Below are 19,276 nucleotides of genomic sequence, written 5' to 3'. Positions count from 1 at the left end.
GTGTCAATCCAAATGATGGACAGCAGTTAGGACAAGCTGAAAGTTGCAACAAGTGTAATGATTTGGTAATGTGTTATTTGACCAGTAGGTAGCGTGACAGAGTCAAATTGATTCTCGAGGGTGTATTGATTTTAACAATGTTTTTAATCTAGCTATTCTATTTTTATACATTCAAAAGTCATAAAAAGACACCGAAAGACAAGCGTACTTGCCTGGACCACTGAAAATGACACAGAAGACCCAATTACATTTGTTTGAGAAGTCATTGTTTGACAATAACTGTGAGGCAGCAGAATATTACATTGGCTGTTTGCAAAGAGTTTTATGATGTCCAGAGTGAACAAGTCCACAGGGTTTACTGCTATCCGGCTTGCTGGTTATGCTTATTGCCAGAGTTTAATGAGTAACTCCAGGAGCTAAATAATAGAGGGTGCGGGAGGTGACACTCACAAACACTCTCATGGCTCCTTAATGTGAAAATCTACCAGTTTAATCAAAAACTAGTTTAGTCAAAAACTTATCTTTAGCACTTGTTCATCATATTTGACCACTCAGACGAGGCCATTATGGTAAGTGTCAAGGCTTTCAAACAACAATTGATGTTTATTATCAAAGACAAATTGTGAATGTATCTCCTTATTTGTGTTGTAGCAGATGTCCACTTGACCAACTTGGGTGCTTCAGATTTTGCTCCTTCTTTTTATTTGATTTTTTGCTGCAATGAACTCTGTGACGAGTTTATCTCCCTGGACAGCTTGCGTGCTCCTCACAGTGTGTCTTCTGGCTTCACGTAAGTTCTGGAGACTCAACTTTGAATGACAATTCCTTTACAAGATGTGTGAGAAATTTGAGGGATACTGTTGTTAAGATGAAATGCTCCACGAAAAATGAACAAATTAATTTGGAACTAAAATGCAGAAATTTCAAAGACGAAAGCGCTGTCGGGCTATCAAAAAGTGACGTTTGCTAGGTGCTCTTGCCACATCATCGCTTTTTTGACGCCATGGTCTTGCTTTCACTGTTCTAGAAACTTCCAGTTGTGATAAGTGATTTGTCTGTAGTAAATAGTAAAGTAAAATAGTAGTAAAATAGTAAAAGCACACTTGTTCCATACAAAACACATATCGACAGTAGGTTTTTGATGGACGCTGCATCCATTCGACATCTGTAACTTATTACCGGTACATATAATTAAAATAGCGGCGGCACGGTGGTCGACTGGTTAGCACGTCCGCCTCACAGTTCAGAGGTTGTGGGTTCGAGCCCGGCTCCGGCCTCCCTGTGTGGAGTTTGCATGTTCTCCCCGTGCCTGCGTGGGTTTTCTCCGGGTACTCCGGTTTCCTCCCACATTCCAAAAACATGCATGGTAAGTTGATTGGATACTCTAAATTGCCCCTAGGTGTGATTGTGAGTGCGGATGTTTGTCTCTGTGTGCCCTGCGATTGGCTGGCAACCAATTCAGGGTGTCCCCCGCCTACTGCCCAAAGACAGCTGGGATAGGCTCCAGCACGCCCCGCGACCCTTGTGAGGATAAGCGGTACAGATAATGGATGGATGGATAATTAAAATATACAATGATGAGCACAACAGCAGCATTTTTCAGGGGCAGCATGTACATTTCTGACCATGTAAGAACTCATCTTCGTTTGTGTCAGCCTCGAGCAGCAGCCTGTGGGGCAAGAAGGTCCACCTCGGTCTTCGTCCATGCGTGTGGCAGCTGCATCCGGACACGGTGGTTCCCCCCCTCCAGAACCTGAGCGTATGCATGCTACTGCGACGCACTAACGACACAGAATGGACTGCTTTTGACTACAAAGCTCCGGGAAGTAGACACGTGGAGCTGGGTTTGGGTGGAACGGGGACACAGCTGGTGGTCTGGCTCTTCGGACAAGAATGGCATCTAAATTTGGAATTGAAGGTACTCCAGTGGTATTCCGTTTGCCTCACCTGGTCTGGGGGACCCAGTAGGCTGCGGCTCTTTCTGAACGGAACTATGCGCGCAGAGGCCTCTTTTGCAAATGTCATCACACATCAGCATTTGACCCAAAACGGGACCCTGACTCTTGGGGTGTGGCACTATGTGGATGACAGTGGCGCCGTCAAAGTGGAGAAAGGGAACAATCTCCTGGGAGAGATCGGTCAGTTCAGGATGTGGGCCAGCGAATGGAGCGAGGAGGAGTTGAGTAGGCGGACGTGTACAGACGGAGATGTTGTGCGCTGGGACCTGCACCATTGGAAATACGACTGCCCACCAGAGAAAGACAGAAACCTGCACTGTGGTAAGAAAGATGTGCAACTGTATTTCTTAGTACAGATCAATGGTTGTCAACTGTTGCTGGGATATAAATCTTTTCCATTTAATTGAAGTAAGAACAACAGGATTTAGCACTTTTTGATTAAAAAAAAAAAAACGCCGTTTTGCAGCATGTTATATTTTTAAATGCAGTTTCAAATGACTTTGACCTACCCCCAAAAGCTGTTTATAACGCCCGCAAGCCGGAAGCTGAGCAGCATTGTATTTGTTTGCAGAGTGGCTAGTGACGAGTGCAGAAGTCAGTAACATTTTTATATATATATATATATATATATATATATATATATATATATATATATATATATATATATATATATTGATTATAGTTTTGCTGACGATTGACGAATTACGGGACACCTTTTAAAAATGACGGAATGACTAATGACGGAGGTGTTGTTCATCCATCACTGTCACTAACTGCTTCCGACTGTTTTTCTGGCGTTTTTTCGGGTGGGATGACCGACGGACCAATGGACTTCTGACAGACTAACTGATGGATTTATCTGACTGACTTACTAATGATTACAATATATATATATATATATATATATATATATATATATATATATATGTGTGTATATATATATATATATATATATATATGTGTGTATATATATATATATATATATACATATGTGTGTATATATATATATATATATATATATATATGTGTATATATATACTTCAGAATTTCATAATTCATAAATTTAGAGCTGTTGGTTTATTTTTTTTTATTTTCATGTGTTTATTTTTTTGTAGCATGGTCCTTCTTCAAAATCAAAATGCAGACGTCCCTCACACAGACAAAGTTACCAGGAAATTGTTCCGAATCACTGACAAATATCGTCAGACAATGGGTATGTAGGAAATAGCAGCACATGATAAAGATTTATCAGATTTTCCGGAATTAACCTTTGCCATTTCTTATCAGTTGCAGAAAATTTTCCCTCAAAGCATTTCTGTTAGGGACATGTCTGTGGACACAATGGCCAGGTAACTTATTCGCGAGATTGAACTTTTTTTTGGAGTGTGACTTGATGAAGAGGAGTCATGTGAACCGGAGTTTAATTGTATCATCTCTGTTTCCAAACAGCCACACATGCAAAATGCAACGACCTCAGGTACAGTATGTCGGTCATTGCGTGACTTGAAACTGTTATAGGCCACCACCGAAAAGACAATAGGGACCATCTCCATTGGTTTTCTTTTAAGTATGCACAACTTCATATAGTGTTTGTGGCAGATATGAAAAAATAAAAAAATAAATAGAGACTAAAGGTCACATTATAATTAACGTTATACCTTATCACGTAGCATTATAATTTGGTGTAAAGAAAATGCAACGTACCAAATATTGAATAAAAAAAAAAAAATTATAATAAAGTGACTTTTCCAGGAATCGAGCGCTGTGCCAGCCACCGCGTGCAACAAATGGTGAGCTCAATTCAAGTCTCCAATATGAAAACTACTGCGGTGCCTTGAGATACGAGATTAACTCACTCTACGACCACACTGAAAACACTTGAATCTCACATCATCACATACTATTCCTTGATATCACAGCTTCTCTCAGCTCATCCATACGGCACAAATATAGTTGTTCTCCTCAGAGGATAAAGACTATATGACTGTGAGTACTGCTACATTTTCTAGTACATGTGTTGCTGCACCGTTTGCGTTCAATCCGTTGCACTCGTATTTCAAGGCATCACTGTCATTTCAAATTGAAATATTATAGGGAAGCAAAGTGACTTTGTGCGCCGTTTCTCTGAGTTGCGAGTCTTGCATTTACATTGAAAGCGTATTTCACATCAAGTTTTAGCTCGGACGTCAACATTGTGGTGGAACCTGCTGCTAGTGTAGAAGAGGTTCAGGCCAACGTTTCCAAACGGCTGGGTTGGACCTTCAGCAATGGCGATCTTATCCTGAGGACGGAACCAAACAGCATCCGAGTGCTGCCCGTGGGTGAGTAAGAAGTCGCAAACAGCCGTTGCGTTAATATTCAGATTAGTCAAATGTAGACTCAACTTCATGATTATTGTCCTCAAGTACATCATTGTGCGTACATTGTCATATACCAATGAGGTCACTTTTTTTTCATGTAGAGTCATCATCACCTGTCATAACACAAGCACCACCCACTGTGTCCACGTCTGGTAAGCAAGCAGAACAATGTTGCATATATTAACAATTTGACCGTTTGAAACTATTGCTTTCGGCAATAAAAATATTGCTTTGGTGCTATTTTTTGGCATCTTGGTGCCAAGGCACAATGTGAAGGTTGTCTGAGGAGCTTCGTTTAAACAAAAGTAGAGCTTTGTCATCACTTTGTGGCATACTGATTTGGTGCCAAGGGACTGTATTGACGTTAGATAAATAGCTCCATTTAGACAAACGTAGTGCTTTCCTGCCATATTGTGGCACCTTGGTGCCAAGACACTTTGTCAAAGTGATGAAGAGTTTCATTTAGACTAACAACTGGGTTTAAACTTAGCTCCTACCTGACATTCAATGATCTTAGAACAGTCAAAATGTATCACTTCAACATGCTTCCTTAACACCAATTACTGCTTTCCTATTAGCCAGGGCTTTGCTGAAATCATGATGAGCTCTCGGTTTACTCTTTCTTAGTGTGAAATCTAGGCCTGTTAAGTTGAACACAAAGTTCATATACTTATGGGAATTTAAAAAAGACTCACACAGATTTTTAATAATAATCTTCAGACTAATGAATTAAAATTGGTTACACCGCATAGCACAGCGGGAATCACTAGTCTTTGGTAACTAAATTCTACATTATATGCTGCTAAGTCTACCGGTTGATTTGTCCATTCATTTAATTTGGCAGGTACAACCCAAAGGGTTCCCGAGCAAGTCACTAACATGTCAACAACAGGAACCCCTTCGGATGGCAACGCGACTGCAGGTCAGTTCAATAAGAAAATTCATGGATGGATATGTGTGTGTGTCTCAAAATTACCTCCAAGTTATTATAATGATGATGTTATTCATTTTTATGAGGACATTTATATTAATGATTATGCAAAACAATTAACAACAATGACTCAACAAGGCAGATAAATAATCACGGGTGGGCTTTCCGTCAGGGTGACAGACTGACGGACGCCCGTTTTGCTGACGATGACGATCATTTTAAAATGATGGACTGACAAATGACGGAAGGGTGTTTTCATCCATCAGCGTAATCGCCGCTAACCGCGTCCGTCGGACGTGACGGACTGACGATTACACTTCAGCTCGTCACGAAAAATGACAGACTGATGAATGTCCGACGGGTATCCTGGCCACTGACGGATGACGATTGACGGACCAGCAAACTTAGTAAAATGTAAACCACTTTATTTATGTAAGTCTCAAGAGAGATACATATTCAATGGGTTATTTCTGCAAGATACCTCGGAAATCACAACGTCCCATCACCAGTGACCTGTTTTTAAAAAAGGAGGCCGACAGGCACCAAGTTGACCCCTGATGTAGTAAGTTGCTCATCTGTGCTTCATTTTTTTTTCTTTCGAGGTCCAGCACAAGCAGATGTGTTTCTGAGGGCCAACCTCAAATTGAATTTTAGCGGGAATGCCACAAAACCAGAGGAAATTATTAAGCAGTGGGTAAGACCATCACAAACAGATCTACTAGGATGCATTTGTATGGAATTTGCACTCATTGAATTCTCTTGTGTCAAAAGTTAAAAGATAAGCTGGAAGCGAAAGGCGCAACGCACGTATTGAATGTCGCCATTGTACAGAGGGTGAGTGCTTTGTGGAAGGATATATAGTGATGTGGGATCAACAAATATTAGTCTTTGATTAACACAACCCTCTGGTTTCCTCTCTTGTAGATTTTCCATGAGCAAATTAAACAGTAAGTGACCTTTCTGCTAGCGCAGTCTGTTTCCGCTTATATAAAATGGTGTGTTGCGTGTTTCATCAACAGGTACACATGTGACTTCCATGTTCAGGATAGCAGCAAAAACGACATTGGGGAAATTGAATATTTCATAAACACCACCTTGACGCTCAAGTATGAAAACAACTCCAATGTTATTGAAACTACAGATCTGCAGCTTGAACAAATATGTAGGTATCCATACCATTAAGTTCACACTTAAAAGAAACACACACTCACAAAGTTGCAGTGGAACCCCTAAGGTCAAACATAACATATTTTGCCATAGAGAATAATACAGGGTGACCCCCAAAAAAACGGGCCCGAACTTTCATTAGACATTATTTTTAAAAGCCCACTAGTTGAAACAAGGCATTCTGATAAATATTTCGTTTGTGGAATCCACCTGTTTTTAGTCATCACTGGGGGGGCGTCCATTTTGTCACGTCTTTCGACTGAAAATGATATCACAGTTGCTCAGGGCTCAGGTAACAATCACAGCTCACCTGTTTTGTGAAACTGAGCCATGATTGGTCGTTAATTGAGCCCCTAGGGCATCTGTGATGTCATTTTCGGTCGACATAAGTGATAAAATGGCCCACCCCTGAGATGGTCAAAAATGGATGGATTTTACTACTTAGCTCATATTCCACAAACTAAATATTAATCAGAATGCCTTGTTTTAACTAGGGGGCCTGCATTGAACATATTCTGGAAAAAAAATATGTTTGTGTTGACTTCCCCTTCAATTGAAAAAAAACAAGCATTGGATTAAACTCACGCAAACAGCCCCCCAGCCCTTTCAAACACACACATATACACTAACACACACGCACACGATCGGGAGACTTTTTGCTCAAACTCCGCTTGGTTTTAGAACGACTAAAAAGATTATTACTCGCTTCTCGAGTGTCTAATAAAGGTATTTTGTTTATTAAAATTCTGTTGTGGATATAATAATATTATTATAATAATATTAATAATATAATGTAAATTGTGTCGGATAAATGAATGAAAACAGTTAGTGTACCACTGAGATTGTCCCGTGCGGCTCTCGCGTGTCGTTCTGTTATAAAATACATATAATTTTGTATTTATTATTTTTTCCAAAATTCTGCAATATTGTTTTGTGAATATATATTTATTTATGTATATTGTGCTTAAGTATTTACTCCTTTTTGGTTTGGTTTGGCGCATTTCCTGACCAGAGGAGAGAGAGAGGTGAATTAGAGCGCTGCAGTTCACGTCTGAGAAGCAACAAAACACTGTCCCGCCGTGTCCGTTCTCTTTAGCAAGGAAGACGCCAGAAGAAATACATAAAGTCAAATCTATATTGTAACCCGCCATACCACGGCCACCGAAGATAAGGGAGAACAATTGTTGAGGGTTACACTTACGTCACGACTATCACCGCCCCATGATGACAACTAGCAAAATTCCACTGTAGTTATTCTGCTAACATGGTAGTGATATGTTTTTCTCTTTCAGTTCCTCCCAAATGTTTGAAGGAATTGACGACGACAATGTACGGTGAATACATTTGGCCTGAAACCTTTCCTCAAGTTATTCATGGAATGGGATGCAAAAAGCCAAGCTCGCAGCGAGCCTTCAGGCTTTGGTAAGATCTCATTGGAGTCAAGTGTGACATAATGTCAACTTTTAGCTAGGTAAATATTCATTCATCTTTTCTTATACCGCTTATCGTCATTACCGTTGCGGGTGAGCTGGAGTCTATCCCAGCTGACTTCGGGCGACGGGTTAGGTACACCTTGGACTGGTCGCTCAAGTCAAAAAAGCCACACATCTACGCACTTTTCTAGCTGCATGGATGCTCCCTTTACACGCACATTCTCTTCGGTAAATATTAAAAATCATAAATATATCATGTCGAAAATTGAGCAATAAGGACGACTCCCGGGGATTAGACAGAGTCAATATGGGGTTCAGTCATCACAGCCAACATTTATCTTGGATGATGCTGATATAAGGCCAGAATCTTTTCATATGGGTCTGTTTACTTCAGTTAGACGTCAGTCAGAACAATCTGTTTCCATGGTGACGGCCCCGGCTCCTTGCCGTTCTTCCGCTCGGCACATACGCCTCAATTGAGATATCGTTCAAGTAGTTCATGTAATGATGGGGCTTACGTCTTAGTGATATAAGCATGACATTACATCACTAAATCAGGATGACTTTCTTCTTGGTTCATTGGAACTCAAAATTGTCTGTCGTTGCGAATGTGAGCTTGCTTGGTCCTTTGTCGATACTATTTGTGCCGTACGATTGGCCAGTGACCAGTCCAGGGTTATCTCGCCTCTCCCAAAGTCAGCTAGGATAGGCTACATCTTACACCGCGACTCTCGGAAAGTTCAAGATGTCTTCAAGTAATAGGTGCTAGGATACTTATGGATGAGAGAGAAGTGATTGATGATCACTAAGAAGAATTGAAAACCATGACAAAAACGTTGTTTTTTTTCTCCTTTTTATCGCGTTGCCTTGGTCAAATGACACAATTGTTCGTTTACTTGTGGCGCCATCAAACATTGCTCGGGCTTTTGCCAGCCGGACGTACGTGCGACATCATTGGGAAATGTCTCATGGTAATTTGTCATCTGATTGAATTCAGTGAATTACACTTTGAAAACGACACAACCAGCTGGGCCCATCCGGACATGACAAATTGCAGTCCACTTGAGTCCATTTCGGACCTTGAGAATATCACTGTCACCACTGGTAAGAGGAGTGATCACATATATCTAAGTCCCATTGGACAAATTCTTATTGTAGTCTTTTCAAAGAGAACTTGGCTATCTCAAGTTGGAGTCAAATCACTTGTGCACTTTGGATCTTCAGATAATGCTGCTCAAGTGGTGGACATAATCCAGGATCTGGTAAACTCCACGCTGGGCAGCGCCTCGCAGCTTCCGCCCTCTGAGCTCAATACGGTGGTGGAGAAACTCAACCAGGTGGTGAGCGTCACCACCGTCACGCCGGAACTCGGCGACGACATCGTTCGCGTTTTCTCCGACATCTTGATTTCCGACACGGATGTGGCCCCGGTGGCCGTCAGGTAAGGAAATAGAAGCACGCTAAGGCTGCAAGCAATCATAATCATCAAAGTTTGACGCTCATTATATGCCGGTCGTTGTTTCTTTTCTATGTGCCTTGGGCGGGTTGTGTCTGTTCCATTTGGTTGCACCCTGGGCTACAACAACAATAAAGATAAACTGATTCAGTCAGATTATATATCTTTGAAGCCAACTCAATTTTAGGATACAAAATTTGAATGCCGTAAGTAGGTCACTGGCGCAGGCAAACCAATTGCACCCTTGCTTAGTCCTTATGTCCTCTGCTTCTGCACTTGTATTCTGTGGTTGACTTGGAGAGTCAGGCATATTTTTTTAGGTGGTACTTGGTGTAAAAAGTTTGAGAACACTGCACTACATTGATTGCAGTGGGTAGACTTTGGCATAGTTCTTTCCATCCTCCTTCTTTTTACGACTTGGAGTAAGTGAATCATGTGCTCAAGTTGTTTACTGTTTTATTTTTCCCTCCCTTTGCCAAAATAGCATCCTGAACCTGACCGATAAAATGGGCAACACTATGGATATTCCGAATGATTTGCTAAGTTTGACCGCCCCATCACTGGCTCTGTCCATGATCGACGTGGATCCAGAGGGATTCGACGGCCTCACGTTCAGCGCATTGTCCATTTCTTCCTTCCAGGAGCCAAATGTAATACTCAGAATGTGGTACAGTCGACTAAAAACGTAATTTTCTGTCATGCATGTCTAATTCTAACGAATGATTTTTGTTTGTGTTTTTCAGGTACTTGTCAATAAAAGTTTTGCGGACAAACCAAACCCAGAAGCAAATGTGACCATATCCCTGCCCTCTACTCTCCACAACTTCCTTCCACCTGGACAGAGGAATAAAACCCGGGTCCAGTTTCAGTTCTATGGAACACAAGACCTTTTCCTGGTATGTGAATCGTTTTTGTTTTTTTTGTTGGTTCCTTCCTGCCTCTCTTTACAGCATTGTAAAAATTGACGATGTTGACTCAATTGTTGCATCACGATTAAATAGTTCTTCCTTTTGTATGCCTTGCAGTCAGCAGGGCCAAGGTGCATCCTTAGCTAGGCTAACTCAGCCAGCAGCTAGCTTTGGCCCAATTTGCAGTTGTATCTACAACTGTATCCTACTATCTTTCTAGAGAATGATCATTAGCCTACATGAAAATAGAACTTTGTCCTCTTATCTCTCTTGTGCTATGTACAAATGACCTTAATAAGACATTAATTACATTACATTCTACTACACTTTATGGCACTGTCTTTATACAAGCTCAAGGGTGTCAAACTTGTTTTCGTAATGGGCTACATTGTTGTTATGGTTGCCCTCAGGGCGGAGGTTGTAATGGTGGAACTAAATGCTGTGTTAAAAATCACCGTTCAGCACGCGACTTGGTTTTTAGGCCATGCTTTGGTTCACATTAAATACAGTAAGGGAACAGATTGCAACAGTAAGAGCAAAGAGGAACAGGTGAATGACGTGGGCAATTTAAATACACAGCTCATAACACAGACAACTCACAAGTTTGTGCCAGTGTCGGTTTCTGGCATGTGCGATATGTGAGGCAGCACAAGCATGTACTAATGCTTTTTTATTATCTGAACAGGTCAACTGACATTGTGCCATATCGTTAGCCATGACTTCCGTTAAGTTTTAGATTTCTTGTGTTGAGACAAATATTTTTCGGGTAAAGAGAAGCCTTCGTCAGAGCTATCGCCTGTGACGAAGAGTGAAGCATCAGCCAAACCTTTCAACTAGGTAAGAGAACTTCTCTTTACCTGAAATGTCTTTGTCTGAACACAAGAAATCCAAAACAGATCATAGAATAACATAAGACGCAACATGTGTGACATCCGCTAACAAGAAGCTTTTCGCTTACGGAGTGGACGTGAGACTAGAGTGTGAGACTGTAAAACTTTTTTTGTCTCTCACCTAATATGTTTTGTGCGAGATATCATTTGCAGGCCAGGAGTTTCAAACCTGTTCACAGGAATCACCTTTTTGGTATCGCCGACAGGGCCCCCAAACAGCCAACGCCACGACGCACGGCAACTTGATTTTGAACTCTTACATCGTGTCCGCAAGTATCAACGGCAGCCACGTTAGCAACCTGAGTGACGGCGAGAGGGTGGTGATCACACTACGTCATCGCAAAACCAAACAAGTGAGATGGTAGACGTACTGTATAAACACTCACGACAAGTTTGGGATATTGGGCTCTTGGGAAATTTCAGGAAAATACACTATAACGCTTACAGGAGAACTTGCATGACTGTTTTTTGTTTTGTTTTGTTTTTTTATAGAATGACGATAAGGTTCGGTGTGTGTTTTGGGATTTTCAAGACAATGGTGAGGGTCTCGAAGGTCTACAGTGAGATTAATGGAGCTTACTGTTGGAAGAATGCAATACAAGTGCAGGGATTTCTCGGCCAGCTGATAAGCGACTTTAATCATATGTGTGTGCGTGCGTATGTGTGTCAGGTGGGCTAGGTGGATGGAACAGTCTGGGTTGTAAAACTTGGACCCATTCACCCGATCAGACCAGCTGCTTGTGTGAGCATCTCACACATTTCGCCGTGCTGCTGGTGAGTCACACTGGATGTGTATTTTTTTATGAAGGAAGGCGTTGTTTGGCAGGGGAGGGGGCTCAAATAAACTCTTAGCCGCACTTGGGGAGTTCAAACCAGTCAGACAGTTATATAGCATGATTTTTTTTTTCCCTCCTCATGGATTTGTACAACCACAGCTTTAGGATCCACTAATAATAGTTATATCTAATGCGTAGAAATCTTTTCAAATTGTCTTCAATGTTGACCAAAACACATATGTCAGGTTGATCAAAGTGTAAATTGCCCTTGGTATTACAAAAAAATGCATGTTGGGTTTTTGAAGGCTTTAAAACGACTTTGCTGTTTACAAAAACACATATGTTAAGATATTTTGTTGTTATTTGAAGACTCAAATTTGTTTTTGGCGTTTACCAAAACGCTTTCTGATGTCGAAATTGTCTTTGATATTTGCAAAACCATGTATGTTAGCTTTGTTGAACACCAGGTATTCTTTGATTTTTTACAGAAATATTAGGTTATTTAAGACTCTTAATTGTCTTTGATGTTTACAAAAACTGGATATTGAAAACTACTACTGTTTACAAAATGACATTTGTTAGTTTCATTGAAGACCAACTTTTCTTTTTTTATCTTTAGTACTTTAAACTATACTGTCTTTGTAATTTACAAAAACACATATTTGGTTTTTGAAGACTCTAAATTCATTTTTGCTGTTTACAAAAAAACATGTATGTTGTTAGTTTATTGAAGTTTAAATTGCCTGTGTTGTTTACAAAATATGTATGTAAAATTACACTGGTTCAAACCAAATTTTAATCAGCGATGGCTTTTTGTTTCCCTTAACATGTTTTTGACACCGATTTTAAAAATGTCTTTCCTTTTTTTGTAGCACATTAGGTTTTTGAGATATTTTCATTTCTACCTATAAAAGCTTGCGCAATACAGGTTTACCACACAAAAGTTGTAGCTATGTAGCGATGATATTTAAAAAAAAAGCCACCTGTTACTGAAGATAATCCTTAATTCATAAATGTTTCGAAATATATTACATATTATTGAATTATTAATATAATTATGAAAACCTGATGTGCTAATGAAAAAACAAGGACAGATTCAGAATCAGGGCAAAAAAATTAATCTAGAAAAGTTTACTTGGGTTTCTGATTTAAAAACATTTGCAAACGCGGGTTGACCAGTGTTATTGAGGACTCTCAATGGTCTCCAAGAGATATTTCAGATATTTGTATCCATACATAATACAACATTTTTTGTTTTCGATTTCAGGATGTTTCCAGAGCTCCCATCAGTGAGGCTGACAGTCACATTTTAAGTGTGATCTCATACATTGGTTGCGGTATATCCGCCATCTTCTTGGGGATCACTCTCCTCACTTACCTCGCTTTTGAGTGAGTCATCATACGGCAAAACGTGGGGTTCATTTGTGCGTGTAATTAAACACTCTATGCGATTCACCTGATTCCAGAAAGCTTCGACGTGACTATCCGTCGAAAATTCTCATCAACCTGTCGGCCGCCTTGCTGGGACTGAACTTGCTTTTCCTGCTGGACTCGTGGCTCTCGTCCTTCTCCGAATACAGCTTGTGCATTGTCACCGCCGCCATGCTGCACTACTTCCTGCTGGCCTCCTTCACTTGGATGGCCCTGGAGGCCGTCCACATGTACTTCGCCCTGGTCAAGGTCTTCAACACATACGTGCGCGCCTACATCCTCAAGTTCTGCGCTGTCGGGTGGGGTAAGGAAAAGACGGGACAGCCTTAGCCATGTCATTAAAAGAGAAATATCACATCATCGCAACACTGCTCGCAGGCATGGTCTCTCATGGCTGTGGGCTGTGAAGCGTGAGCAGCGGGTGATGCGATTTTTGGTTCGGCAAATAAAAGGCTTTGATCGAATGTGCCGATCACCTAATTTTTCACGATAATCGGCCGATCGTTATCGGTGCCCGATCGATCGGCGCATCCCTAATATCATTGCTTTTGTTTGGTTGATGTAAAACCCGAGAGAGCTGCAGTCAAAGACTGACAATTTAAAGTGACTCATTGTAAAAATCCATCCATCCATTATCTATACCGCTTGTCCTCAAAAGGGTCGCGGGCGTGCCGGAGCCTATCCCAGCTGTCTTCGGGCAGTAGGCGGGGGATCATTGTAAAAATGTTTTCAAAAAAAATAGTGGCTAATCCTGCTCTGGAAATGTGCCCATGTCTTATTTTGTCCCTACAGGCGTTCCTCTGGTCATCATCTGCTTGGTGCTGGCCATAGATAAAGACGCCTATGGGAACCGTCAGGTCACAGTGGCTGCAGGGGAGAGTAAATCTACCGATCAATTGGAGAGTAAATCTATCGATCAATTGTAAGTACGGTACTCCCAACTATAGTATATGTAGCAAAATTGTGTGAAAACATAAGGTTACATTTTTTTGCAGAACATACTGTTAATGATGAGTTAAAATAGCAAAATGGTTTCATGTCTAACAGCAGGCACGTGCACACCAAGTGGTGCTAAAGCACCCGGCCTTTTGCCCTGGATGAAAAGTGAAACTTTTTGCTGCAGCCATTTTTATCTTATTCTTTCATATAATTAGGAAAAATAATAAAATTACCCGCTGTCATTTGAGGCGCATTTATCTGGGTCTTTGTGAGGATTGCACATAATGCTACAACCTTCAAAAAAAAAAAAAAAAAACACATTTAAATTGTCCTATTGTCATTTCTAACAAATCGGCACTTCATTTGCTCACCCAGACGTCCAAGTTGTTCACGCAAATGATAGTAAACCCACAAATTACTATTTTGTGGCCACAAATCAGCATTTTGTACAGGGATTATACCGATATTGTGGCCAGAATTAATTTCCCCCACCCCGTGGCTTTGTATCTAGCTGCTGGCTGCAGGACGACACCTTCTTCTACGTGACGGTGGTGGCGTTCATCCTGGTGGTCCTGTTGAGCAACACATCTATGTTCGTGGTGGTTCTACTTCAGATCCGGAAGATGGCTGCAAATAAAAAGGCGTCGACTTGCAGTCGCAGCTCCTTGCAGGACTTGAGGGCGGTGGCCAGCCTCACTGTTCTGCTGGGTCTTACCTGGCTGTTCGGCTTATTCTCCTTTGGAAAGGGCAAAGTGGCCGTGATGTACCTGTTCACCATCTTCAACACGCTGCAGGGTAAAGATAAAAACCTACAGATTGATTTTAAAGACAGAAAGATGACGTGCTAAAAAGGAAAGTTTCCACCAAGCGCAGTTTGGTGCCGATAGACTGACTTTTTGTGTTTTCATGGTTAAATGTTGCGAAGGTTATCCCAATAACATATACTTAAGCTACTAAAGACTTAAACTGATTCTGATTCTTGTCCAACATTGTCTGACAGAAAATGAACTGGGGTTCATTGATTGGCCAACAGGTAATCTCAATTCGATATGGATTTTTTTAATCGATTAGGACTGAGCGGTTTCCACCAAAAGCTGAATGACAGGAAAATGGCTTGACACAAGACAGATAAAGATTTGGGGTCTGGTACCCGTTAAGCAAGGAGAATTTTTTGGCAAAACCGGTTGTCAATTTTATGTTAAGTGTGGTTGAATGTAACTAATTAAGATTGTAATCTAAGTTACTCTTTAAACCAATGAACTCATTCACTGCCAGGCATTTTCAGACACTCTTTAACCCTAACGTTTGAAAACATTTGAAAAAAATATAAATGAGGTCCTGGGATTGAATAGCTGGACTGTGAAAAGACAAATAAATCCGTCAATGGCGGTGAATGAGTTTAATCAGTAAAGTAACTAAGTTGCATTTAAAGTCAAGTAATCACTAGAGTAACTAAGTTACTTTTTCAATGTAACTGTGGCAACACAGTTGGGGACGCCCACTTTATGACTTCAGGGACAGTCATTACAGAACCACTGCACTAGGAATAAAAATAACCATTGTTGGACATTAACCACAATGAATTTAAATGAAAATCACGCCTTATGTTGTGGAAAAAGCATGTGTGATAACAGCGGGGGTTTTTTGTGAGTGTGATTTGAACCGCTGTCTCAGTGGCGCTGCTTCCCTGCAGAAGTGGTAACATTATTTTTTCTCTTACGCAGGGTTCTTCGTTTTTCTCTTCCACTGTCTGATGAAAGAAAACGTGCGGAAACAATGGAGAATCCATTTGTGTTGTGGTGCTTTGAGACTCGCCGACCGTTCAGGTAGTCTACTTTTTCATAGAGGAAATGAGTTCCATCCTAGGTGTGTGATTGAGGTCCGCTTTGCAGAGGTGGGCATTGCAGACCGATCCGTCAGTCTGTCACTGAGGGATGCCCGTTTAGCTGACGTTAGACGATAGATGGGGGGGGGGGGGGGGGGTGTTGGACAAAAGACGGACTAAGCGCAGACGAAAGTGGATTTTTTTTCTATCAGTGTAATCGTCACGAACCTGGTCAAGTCCTGACGGACCTCACAGTCCATCATTGACGGACGGACGTTTTGCTGACAAGAGATGGAAACGCAACTCGCCTGTCTCACGTGTATTTGTTAAGACGGCAGTCGGCAGGCTTACTCGGCGTTGACTGTATATGTACAGTAGGTGGGAGCATGCTCCAAAGAGAGAATCATAAGTTTGCCAGGCTAAGAGGGCAACCACTAATTAATAGTCTAAGGGGTAATAAAGTAGCTTTGAATACAGAGACAATTTTACCGAGAGGTTCTTGTAAGTGAAGTTTCACATTTCTATTTTTTTATTGTTGGACAGAGTAGGGTTAGGAGGTTGTGAAATGGTATTTTGCAGCCCCACACTCCATTTCAGATGGTGGCCGTAATGCACCAAAAGTTGTCTGCCAAATGCTAACAGACAGAAGAAGAACAACAACAACAATAACAACAAAAATAGAAAAAAGAAGAAGAGAAGAAAAAGATGACGTTAAAGATGAAGAAAAAAACATTCATTTATTGTCATAGCAACTTTATTTCAGTTTGGCAAGACTAGGATTTTAATCCACCAGGATTGCACCTTTGGCAAAAATGTGACACGGGATTCTGGTTAAGAGTTAAAGTGGCAGCAGGCTCCCACTTAACAGTTCAATAGATTGATGAATAAGTGTGCACTATGTGAATTGTCAAATGTATGTGAGTGTAAAGCTGTTTGAGCAGCAAGCCGACACATTGTGATGTACATAGTGCACTCCGTTTACCATTTTAATCATGGATTTTTCCTCTGTTGGACCTTTTTTTCCCCTGGATTGACGATTGCCAGATTTGGTTTATTGCCAGACTTTAACGTTTACTGACAATAAATAATATGATGGACTGACCGACAGATGATTACAGTTTGGTTCGGCTTGGAAAAATAACAGATTGACGGATGACAGACGGGTGCCCAGGTCGCTGACAGGTGACGAACGAGGGACCGGCAAACTTTATTAAAATGCCCACCTCTGCCGCTTTGTGTGTTTTGTGTTTTCAGACTGGAGCGCGACAGCGGGTGGTAACCGCAGAAAGGAGAATATTATTAACTCCAGTTCCTTCGTCGACACCTCCTCACTCAGGAACACGTCAAAGTCCGACACTGGTGCAGAAAACCACACGGGAGCGTAAGCAGGCCTCCCTTGTGGTTTAACTTGATGCCTTAAACTTGTTTTGCAATGGGGAATTATCCAATTTCACTTGTTTCAAAAAGGATATATTCACTACAAATAACGACTACAGTGTTGCTTGGAGAGACGATAAGTTGAATTCCTTCCGTGAACACACTCGTAACTTAAAACACTCATATACTTGAAGGGTTATGACACTACTAACCCTAACCCTAACACCGCAACTATCCATGCTAGCTAATGCTAGCCGTCAATTGCGTTTTCCATTATGTGTTAGCATTAGCATTAATCTAGCAGAGTTAAAAGCTAAGCTATGTGATTGTTTTAAGTATACAACCACCACTCTTTGTTTCATTTTTAGTTTTAGAGTAAATTTGATGTGGGAGTGGCAGTAAACAGCTTGAATTGTCTTTTCGACGAATTGCTCACCGTCTGGCAAACTGCTTATCGTTGCGAGTGAGTTGAGTTGAGTTCAATTCCACCATACGGCACTTTATCTCAAGTATCGGTTCACAAGTCAAAGCAAAAAAATCGTCCTAACGACGGCTCGTATCTTCATGGAACTCCTAAGCCAGGTCAATTGTATCTCAAGGCACCACTGTATCGATGCTGGCGATGTATATTGACTGTCAGAACAATTAAATGCTCTTCCACAAGCTGGCAAAAAGTACAGTATATAATTAACCCGTGAATGTGCTTTTTGAGACATGTTCGTTTGGTGGTGCGCCATGAGGTTGTTTTTCTGAGGTAAAATATGTGCCATGGCTCAGTTACAATCGGGAAACACTAAACACTGATTGTGGGGATGGAAGAAGAGCAGCTTCATGTCTGTCGCTATAAACGAAAGACAACAACCAAACAGCATTGAAATCCAGAACAAGACATGACCAAATTTCAGTGTTAGCTTTTGTTTTTAGAATATGCAAGTAAATACATATTCATATTTACTCCAAATCCTTGAATGAATTGCACTTTGTGTGCAACAAGCAGCTGTTCACTGATTCTAAATGTGAATTCAAATGTGACGGAAGGATGAGTGAAAAGTTGTATTTTGATACTGTGTCTACAAGCTGTGAAACATCTCCATGTCCATTTGTGTTCCTTTTTGTGCTCACCCATTTTACCATCATGTCTGATTTGTTGAATAGTTATTAATACTACTGCTTTTATGCAATTAAAAGTTCAAGTGGTTGACCAAAGTCATGTTTCAAAACTTGAATGAACATACTTTCCTCCTGATTCTTGTCTAACATACTCTTTTCCTGATTTGTGGTCTAATACAGCTAGAGAATTATTAAGAACACATTTTAATGTGATTTTTGACTGGTAAACTTGCTATTCCCGAGCGCTGTTTTATATATTATGACACTTATTCTTGGATAGCGAATTTGCTATTCCCCGATTATCGTACAGTGTAACATACTTTCCCATGATTCTTGGCTATTGTAAAAATTCCTTGATTCTTGACTAGCACACTTGCTCGTCCCAAATATTTGTACCCAGATATTTCACCAATATTTTCACTGAATTTGAACTAACTTTAAAAAATTATCCTTGATTCTTGTCGAGCATAATTTCCCCCTGATTTTTGACCAGCATAATTAATCACGGTTCCCAGTGACTCTTGTCTAACACTATTTTTCTCAGATTCTCTCCTGAATCACAAATAAATAACTATTCCTTAATTCTTGTCAAACATTCTTTCCCCCTGCTTTATGTCTGACAGAAATATTCCATGACTCCTGTCCACAACCATTTCCCCCCGATTCTTGACAGTAACTACTCTTGTCTGACATTGTCTCACCCTGATTCTTGGCT

The 19,276-nt window shown here is 40.8% G+C and overlaps 1 protein-coding gene across 1 annotated transcript; it reads left to right on the top strand.

Annotated features, from left to right (window-relative positions):
- Window positions 1-720: 720 nt before the first annotated feature.
- adgrg4a (adhesion G protein-coupled receptor G4a) lies at window positions 721-17,459 on the top strand. Its single transcript, XM_086024617.1, is given in 26 exon segments — window positions 721-790; window positions 1,610-1,612; window positions 1,656-2,279; window positions 3,074-3,171; window positions 3,246-3,307; window positions 3,408-3,435; window positions 3,711-3,748; window positions 4,131-4,279; window positions 5,858-5,943; window positions 6,021-6,083; window positions 6,135-6,196; window positions 6,269-6,411; window positions 7,709-7,838; window positions 8,847-8,953; window positions 9,074-9,290; window positions 9,790-9,955; window positions 10,049-10,201; window positions 11,310-11,456; window positions 11,596-11,641; window positions 11,774-11,877; window positions 13,147-13,268; window positions 13,346-13,614; window positions 14,103-14,232; window positions 14,761-15,044; window positions 15,974-16,075; window positions 17,329-17,459. Coding segments are annotated over 26 exon segments (3,534 nt in total).
- The last annotated feature ends 1,817 nt before the right edge of the window (window positions 17,460-19,276 follow it).

The sequence above is a fragment of the Filicampus tigris genome, chromosome 2 (genome assembly GCF_054856515.1).
Source record: "Filicampus tigris isolate MCC_2025a chromosome 2, RoL_Ftig_1.0, whole genome shotgun sequence".
In the NCBI taxonomy this organism is placed as follows: domain Eukaryota; kingdom Metazoa; phylum Chordata; class Actinopteri; order Syngnathiformes; family Syngnathidae; genus Filicampus; species Filicampus tigris.
This window is presented reverse-complemented; position numbering and strand designations above follow the sequence as displayed.